Genomic DNA, 21,944 nt, shown 5'->3' on the forward strand with positions numbered 1-21,944 from the left:
TATTTCTTCTATTATGCGAACCATATACCTTTCTATTTACCTTTTATTAGGTTATGTTTTCCAACTTATAAAATATGTCATAATTAATTTTCATTGTCATTTTTAATTATTTTTAATGTTTTCACAATATTATTATTATTTCTACTATACACTGAAAAGTAATTTTACAAAAGAAGAAAGGACACATATGGACATATTTCATATATAACATACATAACATATGGACATATTTCATATATAATTATACATGTTTATTTATACATGAATATTTATGCGTATTTATGTATGTTTATACATATTCATGCATGAAACATTTTTTACCGAGTTAATGTCGTAAGCACTGGTCTAGTTTCCACCGAGAGTTTAAATCGGATCAGAATGTAAGAATCAACCAACTACAATCATTTCCTTGTCGTTCGACAGTAAAGGGGGAATACTCGACTGTAGTTGATTGGTTCTTACATTCTGATTCGATTTAAACCCTCGGTGAAAACTAGGTCACTGATAGAACTGTGAGCGTGAATCGGACCGTGGCCTAAAGCTGTCAACTGTGAAACGCTAAATGGGCAATATTCATAGTTTTTATTTTAAAACTGTCTTAAATAATGTCTTAAGATGTTAATACAGTCCTTGAATTGACTTATAACATCTTGAGACAGTACTTAAGATAGTCTTAAGCTGACTTTTTATACGCAGCACGCTGCAGCAGCAATTCATTGCTATTGGTTGAAAATTTTACATGAGATGACGCATTTCCGACGCAAAATATATTTTGCCGAAATGGACTACATTTTACATTTTTTTCTCGTTTTGTATTATGGGACTCTTAACAGATTTACTAAGAACTTTCTTATGACTTTGTTAATTCTTGATAAAAATGACTCACAGCGTATTACACAGAAAGAAGAAAGAAATTTTTGTTAAGGAATTGTAAGAATATTGTAAGATTATGTACGAATTTTTAATTCAGAACGACATTTATATTACTGTATGATGGCATTGAAAATGACTCAATTGGAGTTGAAAAATTTTTTCGTTTTGTGACATCGTTTAAGTCAGATGCTCGTTACCTTTGCGAATTTGCTTATAATAACCTATTAAATTAAAAAGACTTTTTTGTTGTACCACGAAATGGACTACATTTTACATTTTTTTCTCGTTTTGTATTATGGAACTCTTAACAGATTTACTAAGAACTTTCTTATGACTTTGTTAATTCTTGATAAAAATGACTCACAGCGTATTACACAGAAAGAAGAAAGAAATTTTTGTTAAGGAATTGTAAGAATATTGTAAGATTATGTACGAATTTTTAATTCAGAACGACATTTATATTACTGTATGATGGCATTGAAAATGACTCAATTGGAGTTGAAACGTTTGTTTTATTTTATTGTATCTTAATTGTTTTTGTATTAAGTTTGCTTATCTAAATTATAATTTCTTTATATACGTCATTGGCTCTTTGCCCTTCTTTTATACTACCTTTTGCTTAAAAGATTAAAGTTTGACCAATCAGAATAAAAGGAGCTAAAACTTCTTTGTCCTCATTGAAATTTCAATCTTTAATCTTTAATCTCAATCTTCAATGCATAGTCTGATTCTGGTCTAACAGTTGCCATATAATCACAAGTTTTTATCTTTTTAAGTTTTCCATATTAATTTTCGAGTTGAGCAAATAAAAAAGACATATATTTGAGATTAAACTTTAACACATATGTTGTTGCCATTATTCCTTTTCATGCGTAACAAATGCAGCGGAAGCAATTATGAAAAATTTGCATCACGTCCCGATAAAAAAATGCATGAATATGTATAAATATGTATAAACATACAAAAACATGCATAAATATTCATAAATGTGTAATTATATTAATTAAAATATGTCCATACATGTTTATACATCCTTTTTTCTTTTGTAAAATTACTTTTTAGTGTAATAGAAATAATAATAGTAATGTAAAAACATTAAAAATAATAAAAATGGTAATTTTCGCACTATTTGTTTTTGAAAAAATCAAGTTCGAAGAAATGTAAAAAAATTATTTATGTATAATTATATGTAAAATTATGCATAATTATGTATGAGCAATTTTTTAATATTTTTTAAACTTGTTTTTTTCTAAAACAAACAAAATTATTCTTTTAATTATGTTTTCACATTACTATTATTATTTCTATTACACTAAAAAGTAATTTCATAAAAAAAAAAGAATGTATGAACGTGTATGGACATATTTCATATATAATTGTACATGTTTATGAATATTTATGCGTGTTTTTTGTATGTTTATATATATTTATGCATGAAAAATTTTTTAACGGGATGACATTTTTGCTGCCGCAGCGTGAAAAGACACCTTTAAGTGTTAGAATCAAGTATGAATACCGACCTGTTTCGCGACTGTCTTAAGTACAATCTTAAGATGTTATAAGTCGATCCGAGGATTATACGAGGGGTATCCAGAAAATAAGTTCCGTTTGTATTATACGTTTAGTAAGGTCGATGTATGAGCGAGCTGGCAACACAGCATTGAAGAGGGGAAGCTACCGAATAGAATGAGCGGTGTTCGGCGTCAGTAGCTCGTGAAACACGGTCAGGAGAGGTTATCAAAATGGAGTCCTCCACTTCGCGTCCCGCCACCTCCATTCCGATTCCTTCTCGAGTTGTTTTGCGCGGCATCATTCAGTTTCTTTTTGCTCAAGATTTTAAATCGGTTGATATTCACAAACAGCTTGTTTCTGTATATGGAGAGAGTGTGATGAGTGAATCTATGGTGCGGAGATGGGTCCGAGAATTTAAGGCAGGAAGACATTCGCTTGAAGACGAAAGTGGGAGAGGCAGACCCTCCCTTATCACGGATGAGTTGACGACAAAAATTGAAAATGCGATTCGCAATGATCGTCGTTTAACTTTAGATGAACTCCACAAGAGATATCCCGAAGTCTTATCCATGAGATCGTTTCAGAAAAACGCTGCTTCAACAACTGCACTTTTGAATCAGTTTAGTTGGGATGTTTTGACCCACCCACCGTATAGCCCGGATCTAGCACCATCGGACTACCATCTTTTTACGAAACTGAAGGAGTCCTTGGCCGGAAAACGCTTCCAAAGCGACGAGGAAGTTCAGACAGCTGTAACTAACTGGACTAAAGAACTGGCGGGAAGTTTCTATGCAGAAGGGATTTCGAAGCTTGTTTCCAGATATACAAAATGTATTGAGATTGACGGGAATTATGTAGAAAAAGACTAGAAGTTGTCAAGTATTATCCATGTAAATTTTAGATTTTTTCAATAAAAACTTTATTTGTAAAAAAAAACGGAACTTATTTTCTGGATACCCCTCGTATTAGCATCTTAAAAGACATTATTTAAAATAGTTTAAAATAAAAACGTACTATGAATATCGCCTCATGTTTAGCGTTTCACAATTAGCAGCCTTATGCCCGTTTCCACTAACGTAGATTAACTTTAATCTTGGTTCAATGTACTCTTTGTCTTATTCTAGTTTTAAAGATTAGAAAAAGACGAAGAGTAAGTTGAACCGAGATTAAAATTAATCTATGTTGGTGGAAATGAGCATTAGTTTCTTATCGACATTTATAGACAGAGATGGCAGAGACTCAGAGAGAGATGCTTGCGAACTACACATACCATGTTATCCCTTCCACCATGAGCTAAGTACGAATATGTAAAATATGTCAATATTATCAACTTTTCAAAAAGTTATTTAGTATTTATTCTGCAATAAAACCTTCAAAAATCATCAATTCTGAAAAAAATTATAACTTAAGTCTAAATAAAAATCATAAATCTATTATTAATACACTAAATATAATTATAAGAATAGAATGGAAAATTGCAATGCATTCTGGTGTTACACTACGAAACTAAACTGCGTTCCAACAAGTACTTTACACAGTGAAACCCAGTGTAACGTCTCTGTGTTCTAACTGGAAAACAGCCCGAAAGTTAAACAAGGGTGACATAACACCTGGAGAACACCTAAGCAATCCGGACATGCCTTAGCATGATGATTAATTGCGCTTGTAAGAGACAGTTTTCTCCATTTAAACCAGCTTAACGAGGTTAGTTTTTATAAATATATGTACATGCATACGCATACGCAGGCATCGGCGGAATCCGTAAAAGAAATAAATTTACGCAACAGAAAACCATTCCATTCCAGAATCGGCGGAATAAAGCCATGACCAATCACGAGCGTTCCGCCAATTCCGCATTGCGCCAATTCCGCACCATGAAACCGCGCCATCACTCATCCGGTTGCATACCGCCATCCAATATGTTTGACTTCTGAAATCGTATGGAAATTACATTTCGATGATCCACGAACACTCATATAATTATGGATGTATAACTATGACACATCTGGCCAATATGGTCCTGAAAGAAATTTATGCAGTTCAACTGAACATTTTCTAGTCAGTTACTGTAATATTGGGTCATCTAAAAAGTATCCGCGGTACTTTGTCACTAGATATATGACCATCAACACACATCTAGTAACAAAAAACCGCGGATACTTTTTAGATAATCCAATATTATTGATTTCTTTTTATATATTAGGTGTACTTTGCTTCCGCCGTTTTTTTCCCGAAATTCGAGGCTTTATTATAAAAAACTGGTTATACATTTATAATTCAAAGTATTGTCCATCGTTGGCCACTACTTTCTCCCATCTTTCGGGCAGCGTACGAATCCCACGTCGAAAAAACTGGTCATCTTTTGAGGCGATCCACAAATCGATCCAATTTTTTACTTCTTCATAAGACCGGAAGTGCTGGTCAGTCAGGCCATGTCCCATTGATCGAAACAAGTGATAGTCAGAGGGAGCAATATGGCGGGTGGGATAGGACTTCCCATTTCAACGTTTCCAAGTATGTCTTGACTACTTTCGCAACATGGTCGAGCATTGTCATGCTGCAAAATCACTTTATTGTGTCTCTCGTTGTATTGCGGCCGTTTGTCTTTCAATGCTCGGCTCAAACGCATCAATTGCGTTCGATACTGATCGCCTGTGATTGTTTCAGTCGATTTTAACAGCTCATAATACATTACGCCAAGCTGGTCCCACCAAATGCGGAGCATGACCTTGGAGTCGTGAATATTAGGTTTGGCCGTTGACGAGGAAGCATGGCCGGGAACTCCCCATGATTTTCTGCGCTTGGGGTTATCATAATGAACCCATTTTTCGTCCCCAGTCACAATGCGATGCAGAAATCCCTTCTTTGCCTTTCAAGCAGCTATTCACAAGCAAACAAACGCCGTTCAACATCTCTCAGCTTTAACTCGTACAGCACCCAATTTCCTTACTTCTAAATCATTCCCATGACTTTGAGGCGTTTTGACTTTGGCTTGTTGAGTCACTCCCAATGATCGTGCTAATTCTTCTTGATTTTCGAAGACATGAGTCTTGATCAAGTAATGTCTCCAATTCTGCATCTTCGAAAACCTTCTCTCTTCCATCGCTATGCCGGTCTTCAACATCAAAATCACCGTTCTTGAAGCGTTGAAATCATACACTAATAGCGGCCACCATAAGTATTTGAGAGCATTCGATGAACCTCAGCCGCAGATTTCTTCATATTGAAGCAGAAAATTAAAACCTCCTGCAAATGACGAGAATTTGGTAAATTGACATTTTCAATCGAGAATAACTTTATGATGCAGACACAAATCGATAATGTTTCTATGGGGTTATGATTGACAGGTGCCCAAGTTTATTGTATGACGTCTATGATCTATTTATTTCGACTACTACTTATCGCTAAAGCCATCTATAGGAAAACAGCGGAAGCAAAGTTGTACACCTAATACAAAATATATTGCATAACAACTGGATAAAATTGAATGTTTATTTTGTCTTTTTCCAAAAAAAAAATCGTTCTTCAGTATCAGCCTTCAGAAGATTTTTCTTATTGCGAATATCGCAACTAAAACAAGATTCATGCATGTAGTATTTTTATAATTTATTAATTCAACATAAAGAAATTTGTTTTATTCGACGTCATAATAAAGATCCAACGGTCTCTCTCCTATCGATAAGTAGTATGTCGTATTAATACGATATTAATTATGTACCATGGTGTACCTAAACAGTACAGGTACAGAGTTAATACGCTGTACTATAACATGAGTGTATAGCAATTGCACACAAGTTAATTACAACGCCAAGGGAAAAAAACAAAAAAAAAACAAAATCCGTATCCTTTTTGTACTGCTACCATTTTTTGTACTGTTACGCCACCTCGTGGGAGTACAAAAACAGTAAAATAGTGGTATAATATTTTGTCCGGGTTGGTGCGAGTATTGTACACTTGGTTATTTGGGTATATAGGATTGTAATTTTTCGGCAATATGTAAGATATTATAGCAATAAAGTATGCATATTTATTTATACAATATTTATACAATAAAAAAATTATGAATTTAATAATATATTATCGAGATATGAGTCATTTAAAAAGTATCCGCGGTTTTTTCATTCAAAAATTGAACAAAAAACCGCGGATACTTTTTAAATGACCTAATATTTATATCGTATACTATATGATCATAAACTTTTATTAATTGTCAGTAACGTCATCATTTTTCAATTATCCTCAGGTCCCTAGGGCCCCATTAATAGGCGTACAATGGTAGGAATAAGGAATTAAGAACAAGAAATAATGATTTCAACCTATCAGAAACCGTGGATCCTGACATATTCGATTTCTGATAAATACAAATCGTTATTTTTTATTCCTAATTTCTTATTTCTTTTATTGTGCGCAGGGCCGTAGTCACGAACATTTGCCCAGGGCCGACGGTCTTTAATAGTACTTCAGTGGCGCTATCTACTATCAATTATTTCCGCCACCGCCATCGCCACAGCGCTACCTTCGTTGTCGACACTGTCGACAGTAGAGTCGCGAGTCACGTCGCCGGCGTAAATGAGTATCGTAGTTGCGCGCTTGTATGTACTCTCAGCAGTTATATTGGAGTTTGTGATATGTGTAAGTGTCATCGTGCGTTTTCTTAGCAAAAACATTTTTCGGCAATCACTGTGCAATATCACTGTTTTCTGTCACATTACATGCGTCTCTCTCTCTCTCTCTCTCTCTCTCTCTCTCTTTTATATATACTCATGCTTCATATCCCTTTCACTCTCATTTTTTTGTCTTACCTTTCCTCCATCTGTCTACCTGCTATTTATCTATGTAACCATTTATCTGCTTATTTATTTATCTGTCGATCTATCCACTCATCCATTTATTTATTTATTTTTGTCTCTCTTGATGATAAGCATTAGAGTCTTTCTCTTTATCGGACAACTGAAAATTTTTTCAAAATGCATTAGAAATGCACTTTTAATATTAAAAAAACGAAAAAAAATAGAGAAAAAAGAGAAGTAGAGAGAGAGAGAATGCGCGCGCGCGCGCGTGTGAATGGGTGTGTGTGTGTGTGTGTGTGTGTGTGTGTGTGTGTGTGTGTGTGTGTGTGTGTGTGTGTGTGTGTGTGTTTGTTGGATAGTGACGAATGGTAGAGTGTAACGAGGACACACCAATCAGTTGCGCTTTTGCAAGAGGTGAGGTTAAATGGACGTTCGGATATTCGTGATCCTATCCTTTATGCTTTTCTCTTTAGGGGACTAATGTCCATGATTTCTTAATTTGCATCCCCTCGTATATACATATATAGTGATAAAATGAAGAAGCAAAGTGACGTGTTACACGTGCAATGAATGTGTTATAAGTGCCATTTGAGTTCGACACACACTTCGAGGATCAGAATCCTACTCGAATTTCTCTACACTACGTATTCCATTATGTGAGTACAGTCTCTTAATGTATTTGTATTATTTATAATATACCGAAATTCTGTTACATTGAATATCATGTTTCAGCAAGTTGTTTAAAATGACCAATTAGCTAAATTGTAATTGGATAAATTAGTTTTTCTGCTTGTGTTTGTGGCAAGATTGATTTAATTTTCTCTCTCTTTTTCTCCACCTTTCTTCTTCTCGCATCTTTTGCTTTTCTCTCCTCGGTATCTCTTTCTCGCACATCTGCTACTCATTTACTCGGCATGGCCTTCGAGCTAAGACGCATCCTACAATGAGAATGATTGCGCAGGTAGGAGACAGAACTCTCCTTATGACGCTTGAGATATCTAAAAACTTAATATTAGTAACAAATGCATCACAATAGAATAATTAGCGTTCTTTAAATAATTGAAAACTGTTATTGATATATTTTAACATATTTTAATTATTAGAGGATAATATTATAGATATGCACTTACACATATATATACTTTGTATCTTAAAATAAAGTACAAAATGGCATAATTTATATTTATTTATTTATCTTAATATAATGTTTAATAATATTAATAATATGAACAACATGAAATAAAAAATACAAAGAATGTGTGTGCGTGCGTGCGTGCGTGCGTGCGCGTGTGTGTGTGTGTATGTGTGTGTGTGTGTATGTATATAGGATGTTTGGAAAATAATGATTATCTTTCGCATAGGGGCAGAATGGACTGAGAAAAAAAGTCCTCTATTTAAGTTTCATTTTACAATTTCCACAATAGTTAACAAGATATTAATTGCTAAAAATTGCCGAAAATTGATCTTCAATAATTTTTTATTCAAATACTATTTTTTTATCAACTTTTTTATTAACTTTTTATTAATTTTACAAAAAAACTGCAAGAGACAAAAATTGTATTTTTTTCTCATAGAGCTCTAAGAATTTTTAAAAATTTTTTCAAAATTTTTTAATACTATATTTTTTAATGACAGTAAAAATGAGAAAATGTAATACTAAAAAGTTGATAAAAAATTCTGAATAAATTCATAGAGTTCTCTGAAAAGAAAATAAACAATTTTCGTCTTTTTTTGTAAAGTTGATAGTATTTAAGTAAAAAAATTATTGGACTAATTTTCGGCAATTAATATCTTGTTAACTATTGCAAAAATTGTAAAATGGTACATTTTTCTTCTCAGTTTAGTTCATTCTGCGAAAGATTTATTATTATTTTCCAAATACCCTGTGTATATGTGCGCGCGCGCGTGCGCGCGCGCGTGTGTGTGTGTGTGTGTGTGTGTGTGTGTGTGTGTGTACAGAGAGAGAGGGAGGGGAAGAGGGAGAAGTATGTAAATGACAGAAAAATATTAGAATTTTAGGGTAAAAAACTCGGAAATTATAATGATTTTTTTAATGGTTTTTTTTCCTTCGGCTTTGACAGTTTTTTACTTGGATATTTTTTTTAGATTTGTTTTTATATTTGTTCGCATTGCTTGAAATCCCTCAAAATTTTTGCACTTAAAGTGATATGATGATTAGCAAAATAGATTCGGGCGTTGAAAAAAGAGAAAGCACAGATGCTGAGAGTGCAAGCAACGCAAACAGATCTATTAACCTATTATCAACTCATCAAGAATTGTAACAGCCAATAATACATATTTCTGCTTCGATAAAATTATTATATAAAGACAAAAGTATTAAAAAGTATCGAAATAACAAGAAAAAAAAATAAATTCTATTTCTTTTCCTATATATTTAACATGAATTCCATGTTTTTTCATGAATTTTATGTAATTTGATCAAAAATATCAGTTTTTTACATATCTCTCTCTCTCTCTCTCTTTCTGTTTATATATATATATATATATAGCACACACATACACACACACACGCGCGCGCGCGCACAAGGTGTCCCATTTTAAATAATACATTGCGGAAAAATGTTTCAAACAAAAATTATATGATTCGGAGGAGGACACCAAGAAGGTATCATTGATTTGATTTTAGGTAGCGTCGTCAAGGTCAGGTCAAGGTCACATTGATTTTTTTTAATGAAATACTCTATTTTTTTATGGTAGAATCTAATAGCTGGTGTCGAGAGCTTTTCAAAACGCTATAAAAAAATATTTTTTCATTAAGTACTTTTTGAGTTATGATGTTTGAAAGTTACAGTACGGCATTAGCATTACCCAAGGTGTCCGACCGATGGCTAAAACTTCTTGAATGCTGTTCAGGATCAAGTCCTAGATAACATTTGTCAAGATCAAAGTCATTAGAGGTTATACTTCTTATTTTCATTTTAACGTAAAAATGAATTTTTAGTGCATAAATGAAAATAAGAGGAGCATTCTTTTATATTAAATTTATACGTCATCGATTTTATTTTTATTTTTATACTGAGGAAGATCCAATCGAAACCTTGAAATGTTTGTCAATTTTTCTCAAGAATAAAGTATACGATTTCACATACGCCTAACTTGTGTTGGCTCGCATTGGCTCGCTTATTTATATTCCTTGAAAATAAGAGGGACAATCTCCAATGGCTTGATCTTAACAAATGTTATCCAGGACATGATCCTAAACAACATTTAAGAGATTTTAATCGTCGGTTGGACACCTTGCATAATGCTAATGCCGGCGATATTGTAACTTTTAAACCTTGTAACTCGAAAAATACGTAATATTAAAATAACTTTCTTACGGTATTTTGAAAAGCTCTTAACACCAGCTATTAGATTCTATCATCAAAAATAGAGTATTCCCCCTGTGTATAAAGATGGTCCATTTTTCATCTTAAAATTTTTTTTTGTCGCATCCGTTAGAATGATTCCAATCTCTAAAAAAATAGTTTTTGTCAAATTTTAGTTTGATCGGACAGCGGGAATCCATGCCACAGCTCGTTAAACATTTCCCTTATATTACACTATCATTAATTTTTAAAGTGTATTTTCTACAAAAATCGACCTAGAGGACTTTTCTTTTTCTTTAAAATATGTGCCATTTGAGACCTTATCTCATTTAAATAATTGGATGAATTGTTAATGATTAAACAATAAAAATAAATAGGTTAACTCCAGTACGCCGCTGATCCTTTTTTGTCATTCGATTTTTTTTTAAAGCATTATCTAAACTTGTTCCAATGTATACAATATAAATAAATATAGATAAATAATTAGTAAATATTTTAATACAAAATTGGCATTCACTAATTTGAATAAATTGGGCAGGTTTATTAAGGCGCGAAAACACATTCTCTTCTGAGAGGCGTAAAGAAAAATGTTGTCTATAAAAAATAAGATAGGAACAAGACCGTTTATATTAAATAACATTACAATCCGAAGCGCCACTACGGTCTAAGTATTAAGATGTTGAACTAATATATATATATTATTCAAACGAATGAATTAACTTCAGAAATAATAATTACGTCGATATGGTTGTTGACATTAACGCAATTAATCTGAAATGTAATAATCCTCCCAAACATATAAATTTACATTTCAGATTAATTGCGTTAATGTCGACAACCATATCGACACGTAATTATTATTTCTGAAGTTAATTCATTCGTTTGAATAATATATATATTAGTTCAACATCTTAATACTTAGACCGTAGTGGCGCTTCGGATTGTAATGTTGTCTATAAAATTTTATGTAGGGCCTGTGACGTGCGCGCGCATTGTATGTGGAACAAACTGAAAGGAAATTGAAAACTAGATAAAACTAATAAAAAAAAAAGGATTTCAGAGCACTGAAATCATATAAATTAAAATACTAATAACCGTTCGATGATTACGGAGCATAAAATTAATTACGAACATCATTTTGATTGGAAGCATGTCGAAGTACTATTTAATGTTTTTTGAATAAACGTTTAATATCTGAATGTCTTCACATACATATGCAAAAGAATGGTTTTGATATACAATCTGATACAGAAGATTTATACACACACACACACACACACACACACACACACACACACACACACACACACACATTTATTTCCAGATTTTAAAGGATGTATAATAGTTTTGATTTTTTTTATTTGTGTAATGCGACTTAATTGTATTTATTTTTGCCTTCTTTCCTTTTTAATATTTACCTTGTTGACCGACATTATTTAAGATTAAAATTTATCAGTTATGTTTTTGACGTTCTATTGTAAGCATTGTTATTTAATTAATTTATTTATGCAACGATGCTTAATTTCATATACTTTTTAATTTGATCCAAAGTTTTAAGATTCTTTCTTTGTAATCTGCTAAAGTGAGTTATCTTTTTATTTTTCTTGGTTTTTTAAATATTTAATCACTTTATGGACAATTTTATGTTAACAGATTTTTGCAACAACAAATCCGTTTTGTTGATGACTCAAATTAAATTTACAAAGGAGGAATATATAATGTTTTGTAATTGCTGAGGAGGACTCCAAAGAGTCGAAACTTATATATTATAATTTGTAGATTTTTGGATTAATGAAATAAAAGAATTTATATATATTCTTACTTTATTACTTTGCGTACTAATTATCACATATCCTCTCATTTGGCCTGTTAGATTCTCCTATTGGTTTTGAATTTGGAGATTCCGTATCGAGATTTATATTTTGAATTGATAGATAAATAAAGTTCGGCCGAAATTTCGGCTTCGGTCGAAATTAAGAAAAAATGTCAGTGAGTAAACCGAAACTGTACAAGTTGCAACGCGCTGGTGAACGTTTAAAAAACATCTGTTCGATTTTAATTATTAACTCATTGATTAAGCTTAAGATAATTTGAGTACTTTGATGTAATCCTAATGATAACTGTAATTTGATTTCTTTGAAAGTTGAGAATCCAATATTATTATATTATTATAATTAGATATTTTAATAAAATCTTGTTTTTTAAAAAGTACATAAATTTGTCATATAATTTTTGAAAATCATGCGGTCTCTGTAAAATTAATCCAAAAATGTCGATTTTGACTCTGGCCAAAAAAAAATATGACTCCGTTATCTGTTAACTTCCCTCTCTCTGTCTCTCTCTCTCTCTCTCTCTCTCTCTCTCTCTCTCTCTCTCAGTAAGATTTATCTAAGTTTCGGTTTCGTTTTCGGCCAAAATTGAGTGACAATCGAATATTTGTTTTTGATTTTGGCTGGAGGTTAAAATGTAGTTTCGATCGGAGGAATCTATAGATGAATAATACTTGTAAAATTTTAGATTAATAAAATAAGAATACCGACTAACAAATGAAATTCTTTTTGAAAAAATATACTCTTTTAAAATTTCTTCATTGATTGTTTTTCATAATTTATATATTATAAATTATAATGATAATTAATATAAAGATATGTTAATTTAGCTATAAAATCAATTTTTTAACTGCAATGGTTTCAAAAGGGTTCTTTTTTCAGCATCTGGAAATTGTTTACGATAGTCGCTAACAACTCTTAATACAAATTGCTTTTGATCCTTGACTCTTGTTAAAAAATAATGCTGTAATTCGTAATTAGTTTTATTCCTGTTTGGTTGTATCATTATTTAAAATCATTGTAGTTAGAAAATTGATTTTATAATTAAATTAACATATTTTTGTATTAGTCATCGTTGTAATTTATATTATATAAATTATGAAAAACGATCAATGAAGGAATTTTAAAAAAGTATATTTTTCAGATTTCAGACGGAATATTATTTATTAGTTGGCACCATTTTTATCCTATTAAGGAGGTTTGACTATTACTTTGGAGTCAAAAATAGAGTCAAAAATAGTAGAATCCGATCGAAACTTTGCGAAATTGAACCGAAATTTGGCTACATGTCAATTTCAATCGAAACCGAAATCAAAATAAAAAAATATCCTATAAAAAAGAATCCTATAAAGATCATATATGTGGATATCCAATAATAACAATTATATTAGGACTCTCGAACTTTAAACAATACAAAAAAGATAAATATAGTAGTTTAATGAAAATCAGCAACGATAAACGGCGCAATTATTTAGTAAACAATCAATAATCAGATGTTAGATTGATGTCTTCTTTATTTTGAACGTTTCGACTCTCTTTGGAGTCTTCTTCAGCAAGAATGATACAAGTATAATTAGCTCACATGTCTTCCATAATGTTTAAGTTACTCGCAAATTGATAATGCAGCATTGTTAATCTGACATTTTTTTTTTAAAACAAATCTTATTAGAATAATATATGCGTAAACAATTAAATGACTTACCATCACGGAACATGAAGTATTGCACTGAAGCTTTGTTGAACATGTTAGAACTTAAAAAGTAGAAATGTTAAAATCAAAGATCACACATTTATTAGAACACATATCCATGTACGACGACGTGTCATTCAGATATAAACTATTCTCAGAAGTCACAATAAACATTAAGGCAAATTTGCAATTGAAGAGCAAAACACATATATATTATTATTAAGTCAAATTGATAAGAACCGCAATAAATTATTGTATAATAATTAAAAACTGTCAAAATTATTAGAATTGTAAAAGAATTACATAATAAAAAGAAAAAAAAAGAAAAAATTCAATATAAAACATATTTTTTAAAATTGTTACATTTTTCGTCAACTAATAAAACTTTTGTCAAATTAAATTAATAAACTATAAATCTAAACAAGTTACTATATAACTCAAGAGAAATTTTCAAGCATTGCAATATAGGTATGATGTAGTTCTTCTGTATCTGAATGTAAATTAAGGCCATTCTTTTGCATGTGTATGAATGCCATTTCCGAAATCACTCTTTTGTTAAAAAATTTCTTCTTGTCTAAAATTTGGACGTTCTCTCAATCGAAATCATGTGAAAATTCAATAAGATGTTCAGTAATTACAAAGTGAGTGTCAGTGTTCCAATTTATATGTCTACGATGTTCAGATATTCTACTGGAAAGTTTTCTGCATGTTTGTCCCACATAAGATGCGTTGCAATCTTTATAACAAATCTTATAGAGTACATTTTTATTATCGAATTTTGGGAGAACGTCCTTTTGTATTTTTATGAATCTATTTAATTTATTATCGCTGAAAAATGCTAATTTTTATGTTGGTGTCTTTACAAATCGACGAAAATTTCTTTGACGTAGAATCAATATATGGTAACAAAAATCAAGATATACGATCACTAACCGTCATTTGGGACATTATTACTAAAAAATTTTTAAACCAATATTTTAAACGATTATTGATTGTGTCAAAAACAAATTCTGCCGAATAATCGCTTATTTAGTAATGTACAAATAATGAACTTAATATTGCTATAGTGAAATTTTGGATCTGAGAGTAACATAGCTCTGTCCAACATACCTATTATGACCTTTTTTTATCAGAAATAGGATGCGATAAATAGTTCAGGTACTGTCCTGAGAATGTTGGTTTGTGATACCAATCTAACTCTAAACAGTTATTGTTGTTAATAATAGTTACATCTAAGAAATTAATACTATTGCTTCCTATTTCCAATGTGAATTGCAATTTCGGATGAAACGAATTAAAAGTTGTCAAAACAAAATTAATCATATCAGACGGGACCCATCATGATATCATCAACATATCTGAAGTAAAAGGGCAAAATTGAAAGCCTAACATTGCTATTGCTTTAGCCTCTAAATCTTGCATGACTAAATCTACTATAATAAGAGATAAGGGCGATCCCATTGTCTCAAAGTTTTGTTTGTATATTTCACCATTAAAAGTGAAATACGAGTTGAATACTAATTCTAATGCTATAAAAAATTCTTTTTCCGGAATAGTCATTGATTTTTTTATGTAATTCTATTTATTTAGCCACACTCTCAATCGCCAAATCTAATGGAATGTTAGTAAATAGAGAGATGACGTCAAGAGAAATTAAAGAATAATTAGTTTCCAGCCGTCTCCCTCTTAACTTCTGTGCAAGATGAAAACTGTTTTCGATTTTATTGAAAAGTTTAGAGGATTTTTCAGAAATAATGTCATGTAAAAATGAAGCCAATGAATATAGAGGAATCAATCAATTGAATGTCAATTGAAGATATTATGATCCTGAAGGGACAATTAGGTTTATGCATTTTTGGAAGTGCACGAGATAAGTTACCTTCGCTACATGATATTTTTTGTACGTACTATTTGAAATGTAATTTTTATTTTTCCAATGTGATAATAGTTCGTAGACTTTTTTTGTGAGAAGGTTGATAGGGTTTTTTATGATTTCCTTTTTCTTCATATGAGATTGAAAGGTGTTTTCTTGTTTTGCAAAAAAAGAATTACAAATTGATACAGGAACATGTTGCTGAATGTTTCTCCTGAGATTCAAAATTTGTTTATACGAGTTATTAGATTTATAAATTCTATTTTTAAAATTCTTAACATATATTGATTCCTAAAATAGTTCATTCTGTGAATGGAATGGAAATATGAGAATTATGAGAAATATGAGATTTTAGTTTATCATCCATTAGAAATTTTAGATGTTGTGGAATGACATTGTTCCTTATACAAGTTTTAACAAATTTTTATCCGAATTTTATTCTTAATGATATTCTTGTGATGTTTAAAGCTTCATTTAAAGGAATAATCTCAAAGATTAGATAAATAAATTTGAAAAAAGAAAGAGATAACGCATAGATTGACGCATGTTATAGCCAGCATAGATAAACAATAACAATAATTATATTAGGACTGTCGAATTTTAAACAATACAAAAAGATAAATATAGTAGTTTAATGAGAGTCAGCAACGATAAACGGCGCAATTATTTAGAATTAGATTATAAATAATCAATAATCAGATGTTGTCTTCTTTAATTTGAATGTTTCGACTCTCTTTGGAGTCCTCTTCAGCAAGAATGCTACACAAGTATAATTAGTTCACGTGTCCATTTGCGAGTGACTTAAATATTATGGACATGTGAGCTAATTATATTTGTATCAGTCTTGCTGAAGAGGACTCCAAAGTGAATCGAATCAAAATAAAGAAGACATCAATCTAACATCTGATTATTGATTGTTCACTAAATAATTGCGCCGTTTATCGTAATTGCTAACTCTCATTAGCCTACTATATGAATATGCCTATATATCATATATTTTTTCTTCACAAATATCATAATTTATTGAAACAATAATTAAATTTCGGCCGAAATCGAAAACCGAAATTTCGGTTGTGTCAATTTTGGTCAAAGAAGTAGTAAGTCGAATAAGTACTTCTTCTTCATAATTTAATAAACATCATAATTTAATTATTGAAACAATAATTACACATATTAAAATTAATATTTATTAAAGAAAAAGAGCTGTATGATTGAGCTTTCAATTGAAACTGATACGTAATGAGTGTTCATTTTCAGTTTCGGTAAAAATTTCGACTCAAAAATGCGACTGAAATAAATTGTCATTACATAAATTGATTCCGTATCATTTGCAATATTAGTGTAATGAATTACGGATACTATAATATTTATATTCTTAGTAAATTATTAGTGTATAGAATATTTTAACCAATATATAAGATTGTCAATGACTCGGGAAGTCGAGTATATATTTGGCAACGTTACACTTCGCGATGTGACGGGCAGTAACTAGTTATGGATTCTAGATTATATGAAGTTGACTTTATATCAGCTGCGGCGTTGCTAAGTCTGTTACAACTAATGTGATCCTTGAGATAAAGGTAAATTTTGTGACAATAAAGCTAAATCTATACAGTAAAGTCCAATTTTTTTTGTTTTCATATTTCATCTGCCAAATCCTAGTTTTTCAAAGGCCTAAATTGGCTGAGTATATATTAAATCGATGATTATTTTCAGAACGACCGCCTTCCATAAAGCGATATACTTAAAATGGTCAATTTCAGAATAACAATGAAAGAAAACTATACGGTCAATATTGCTCAAATTGCAGGATTATTTGTGTACATTTATCTATATCATATAAAGAAATTAAGTCTCTAAATTGATTTTCGACTAACAGTCGAACTTCCTTAATCTAAAATTTTACGAGTATTATTTATGTATTGTATACATTGGAACAAGTTTAGATGATGTCCTAAAAAGAAAAATCGAATAACAGAAAAGAAGATCAGCGGCGTGTATATATTAGAATTAAATTACTTTTTTTTATTTATTAATCATTAACAATTCACTCAATTGTTTAAATGAGACGTATAAAGTCTCAAACAATGCAGAAAAGCAAGTTAAAAAAAACATACATGCTAAAAAAAAAAGTAAAGTTCTTTAGGCTGATTTTTGTAGAAAATACGTTTTAAAAATCAATGATAGTAGTCTATTATAAGGGAACTTAAATATTTGAGTAATTTTGACGAACTATCTCTCGGTACAGGTTCTTGTTGTCCGATCCATCTGAAATTTTACAGAAATTACTTTTTGGTAGATTGGAACCATTTTGAAGGGTACCGTTAAAAGAATTAGAAACAAATTTTTTCTTCAGGGATAAAGATGAACTATTTCAATGTGTGTGCGGCATTTCACGTGAAGTTTTTATTCTAAAACTATGAACTTTTTTTTGCATTTCTATGCATGCATTACTGCATGTATAGAAATGCTCGTTACGTATTTTAAGATTTTTCGATTTATTTCACTCAATATCAAAACCAAAATCTTCTCTGGTAATGATGGTAATAGAATTTCAATTTTTTATTATTATTGAGAAGATTTTAGAATTGATACCGAGTGATATTTTTTTGCAACTGCTCATGGTAAAGGTCCGTGTAATGGAATAATAAAAAGATTGGCGACTAGAGTTAGTTTACAGCGTCTACTCGATAAATAAATTACACCCAGAGATTTGTATATATGAGTCTCAATTGACTTAACATCAATACAAGTCGCATATTATGATAAGCGAATTATGACTTGACAAAATATTTGGCTGATGATTTAAAAATGCTAAAACACTAAAACACACAAAAACTGCATCATTTCGAAGACAAATAGCGAAATGATCAGCAAGAGGATATTCATTATATGATTTTATAATATGTAAATCCTTTAATGTTTAAATTGAAATAAATTCAAATAAATTACATTCTTAAGGAATTCTAACATTCATCAATACTCTAAATAAATTAAATTAAATTAAATAAGTTAAATCTTTTTAAATAATAATTCGTAAAATTAATAACTTAGTAAAAAATTGTTTTATAGAGTGCTTTGTTAGCGATTTTGTTCGAAATTACGATTTTTGTTATAGAGAAGACTGGGGATAAATGTAACATTTTGACTTTGAAGTGTTATAACAATTAAAATATAATAATTACATTGAAAAAGTATGTAAGGTAAAACCATTAGATGTGGGTCAGGCACTAATTTCGAATCACTTTTTATATTTAAGTAATTATAATATTTTTTTTCATTAAGGAGTTACACTTTGAACCATGAAAAAAAGCTGTTTTTAGGAATTTTTTTGCGAAAATGATCAAATGAATTAAAAATCCATAAATAGATGTTTATTATACATGCAATGAAGTATAAAAAAAATTTTTTTTTAATTTTTTCGAGGAAAATGGCGGCACTGTAGTCAATTCAAATAAAGTGATTTTCAGCAAGCGCCCAGCTGGTGTACACGAATACGATGAAACGATTTGACCTAGAACAAAAAAATCAAGAATTTTTATTTTCTGACATGACATTTACTAAAGTATGTAGGAGTTTTCAGAAATGTGCTTTTTTGTGAAAATGGTGAACATTTGAAAAAGAAGTATCATTTTTGGCTAAAAAATTTTGAACAAAAATGTTAATAGTATTAATAGTTTTTAACTAATCACAAAATCGCTACGTACTTCTTTAGATAACTAAAAAATAAAGACTCTCTACAAATTTCAAGTGAATTGAATAAAAATTGTAGAAGTTACGATGTACCCCAATTTGAAAAATGTCGTTTTGAGAAAAACGCGTTTAAAGTTTTCCGATGTGATTCTATATAAAAATAAATTTAATCGGCAATGCCTGCGCTATAGAGTTGTCTTTCAGCATTGATACAAGACTTTTCAATCTCTTTTCTGTCTGATTTTAAGGATGCGAGTCTCTTGCCGCTTCGAAGAATCAGCACTTTAAATCGCATTTCAGAATCGCATTTTAAAGAATCAGCTGTATCATTGTAAATACGTCAAATTTTTCATTTTAACTAGTGGGATTATATTTTCACATGTACAAACTGTCATTTAAGAAAAAAAATTTTTTCAATTTTTTCAAAATTTCAAAGTAGTGTAACCACTTAAATGGTACATATCACAAAATTCTTTAGCATTTGTTTTATCTCTTTCAAGTGAAGCATTTGTTTTATCTTTTTCAATTGAATTTAATTTATTAAGAACAGCGCTACACATTTTATTGTTATTAATTAATTAAATGTGCAAAGTTAAAGTGCAAACTGTATTATTATTAGTTATGTATCTTTAAAAATTCATTCAAAGTGTAATATAAAAATTGCCTTATGGTTTTTATAGATGTGAAGCTGGCATCCCCACCACAAAAAAAACATCGTCTATATGCCATAATTAAGTGCTAATTTAGTGCTAATTTATTGCTCTAGTTCCGAATTTTGTATTTCTTTTCATTTGTAGGAAATTAATTTCAAGTGTGGGTGCTGACTTCATGTTATGTTAGCCTCCACTTCCGTAAAACACATACAGAGTACTGTAAACAAAAAAATACATATCAAAATTTTTCGCTACTTTTTTGCTTTAAGACATTGTACAGAAACTTCGAGAATTTTGAATTACACTTATACCAATATCGCTATATGTGTGCTAGCATCGCGATATTTCTGATGAGATTTTTTAATTTAAACAATCAATTTAACGAGCAATCAATTTAGAATTAGGATAATCTTGGAGCAAATAATTCTAGAAACATTTTAAGATAAATTAGCCCAGCAATTAATTGCTTTCATGTACTTTACTCTTATACGCGAACTAGCATCGCCACACTATAAATTAACTTTTTTTAACTTAAACAATGAGCAATAAATTCAAAATTGTGATATTTTTTGAGCTTATAGAATATCCCGATTCAACAGAAGTCCAAAGATATATACTTATATTTCAGAATCTTTATTTTAGACCGCATATGTGAGACACAATCAATACTAGAAATTTAAAATAATTATACTTAGGTAATAATTGATTATATTTAGGTTTCATTATGCAAAAGTTAAAGATAATAATAGTGCCACTTGAATTATATTCTTTATTTGGTATGGGATTTAACTTGGCGCCAGTTGTTGATATCAAATCTTTTATACGAATAATACATATCGTTAAAGTTAGTATTATTTAGTATTATTTATTTAACTTAGTATGGGATTTATCTTGGCGCCAATTGTTGGTATAAAATCTTTTACATGAATGATACATATCGTATTAGAATAAATATTCTTTATTTAATTTGGTATGAGATTTAACTTCATACCAGTTGTTGATATCAAATCTTTTATACGAGTGATATATAAAATTTTGTGAAATTTAATTTGTCGCGAATGATACATATAATTAAAGTTAAGTAACAAACATAATATCATTTAGGTTTTACTTATAATATGTATACCTTAGTTAATTAAGACTGTATTATTTTGGTTTTAATTTTTAATTTGTTACAATAGTTTTTTTTATGGAGTAATAATTTTTGATAGAGCGTTATTTGATAGAGCATTGGAATAAGAATATCTTTGATGAAGAATTAAAACTACTGTTACTTGGGATAATAAAAAGATACGTAATGTATCACTTAAATTCTGTTCGAAAGGCATATTCTTAGCGCCTTTTTTATCATTTTCGAAAAGGCAAGTTTGTACAGATATCACTCATTTTGTATTAATAAATACTAGCATTTAATTTCGTTTGCGTAATTCGATCTTGTTTAGTTAAATATTAGTTGAATTAATTCTCGCTGTTGATCGGGTAAAGTCAGTATTTGTGCTATTTCAACATGGCCGAAAATGATTGTTGGTATACATGAAAGTCAATAGGACTGTCAATAGGTTCTAATAATCAGTAATCATGTAATATTTTTTTTTCGGATGCAAAGAACACAATTTTTTATCGCATTAAAAATGTCGGGTTTCGTATCAAAAAAAGATTTGCATTTGCAGGAAGCATTACTTTTCTGTTTTAATCTCAAGAA

The 21,944-nt window shown here is 30.3% G+C and overlaps 2 protein-coding genes across 6 annotated transcripts in view; both read left to right on the forward strand.

Annotated features, from left to right (window-relative positions):
* Nucleotides 1–2,477: 2,477 nt before the first annotated feature.
* Nucleotides 2,478–21,944, forward strand: part of LOC147906543 (histone-lysine N-methyltransferase SETMAR-like) — a 70,670-nt gene continuing 51,203 nt past the window's right edge. Inside the window, exons 1-2 of one of the 2 annotated variants that reach the window (XM_087416383.1) lie at nt 2,478–4,089; nt 4,191–7,342. In XM_087416383.1, the coding sequence (XP_087272509.1) occupies nt 2,616–3,254 (639 nt within the window). In that variant the 5' untranslated portion in view covers nt 2,478–2,615 and the 3' untranslated portion in view covers nt 3,255–4,089; nt 4,191–7,342. Of the gene's footprint in view, nt 4,090–4,190; nt 7,343–21,944 lie in introns of those variants that run through there. The other variant, XM_087416384.1, reaches the window with a different exon arrangement.
* The window catches only part of Ecr (ecdysone receptor), a 233,759-nt gene continuing 218,693 nt past the window's right edge, over nt 6,879–21,944 (forward strand). Inside the window, exon 1 of one of the 4 annotated variants that reach the window (XM_087416372.1) lies at nt 6,879–7,017. In XM_087416372.1, coding sequence (XP_087272498.1) covers nt 7,014–7,017 — 4 coding nt within the window. In that variant the 5' untranslated portion in view covers nt 6,879–7,013. The remainder of the gene's footprint in view (nt 7,018–21,944) is intronic. The other 3 variants (XM_011070950.2, XM_087416373.1, XM_087416375.1) reach the window with 3 other exon arrangements.

Source organism: Acromyrmex echinatior, unplaced genomic scaffold (genome assembly GCF_024713525.1).
Source record: "Acromyrmex echinatior isolate Ae372 unplaced genomic scaffold, ASM2471352v2 Scaffold21, whole genome shotgun sequence".
Lineage (NCBI taxonomy): Eukaryota > Metazoa > Arthropoda > Insecta > Hymenoptera > Formicidae > Acromyrmex > Acromyrmex echinatior.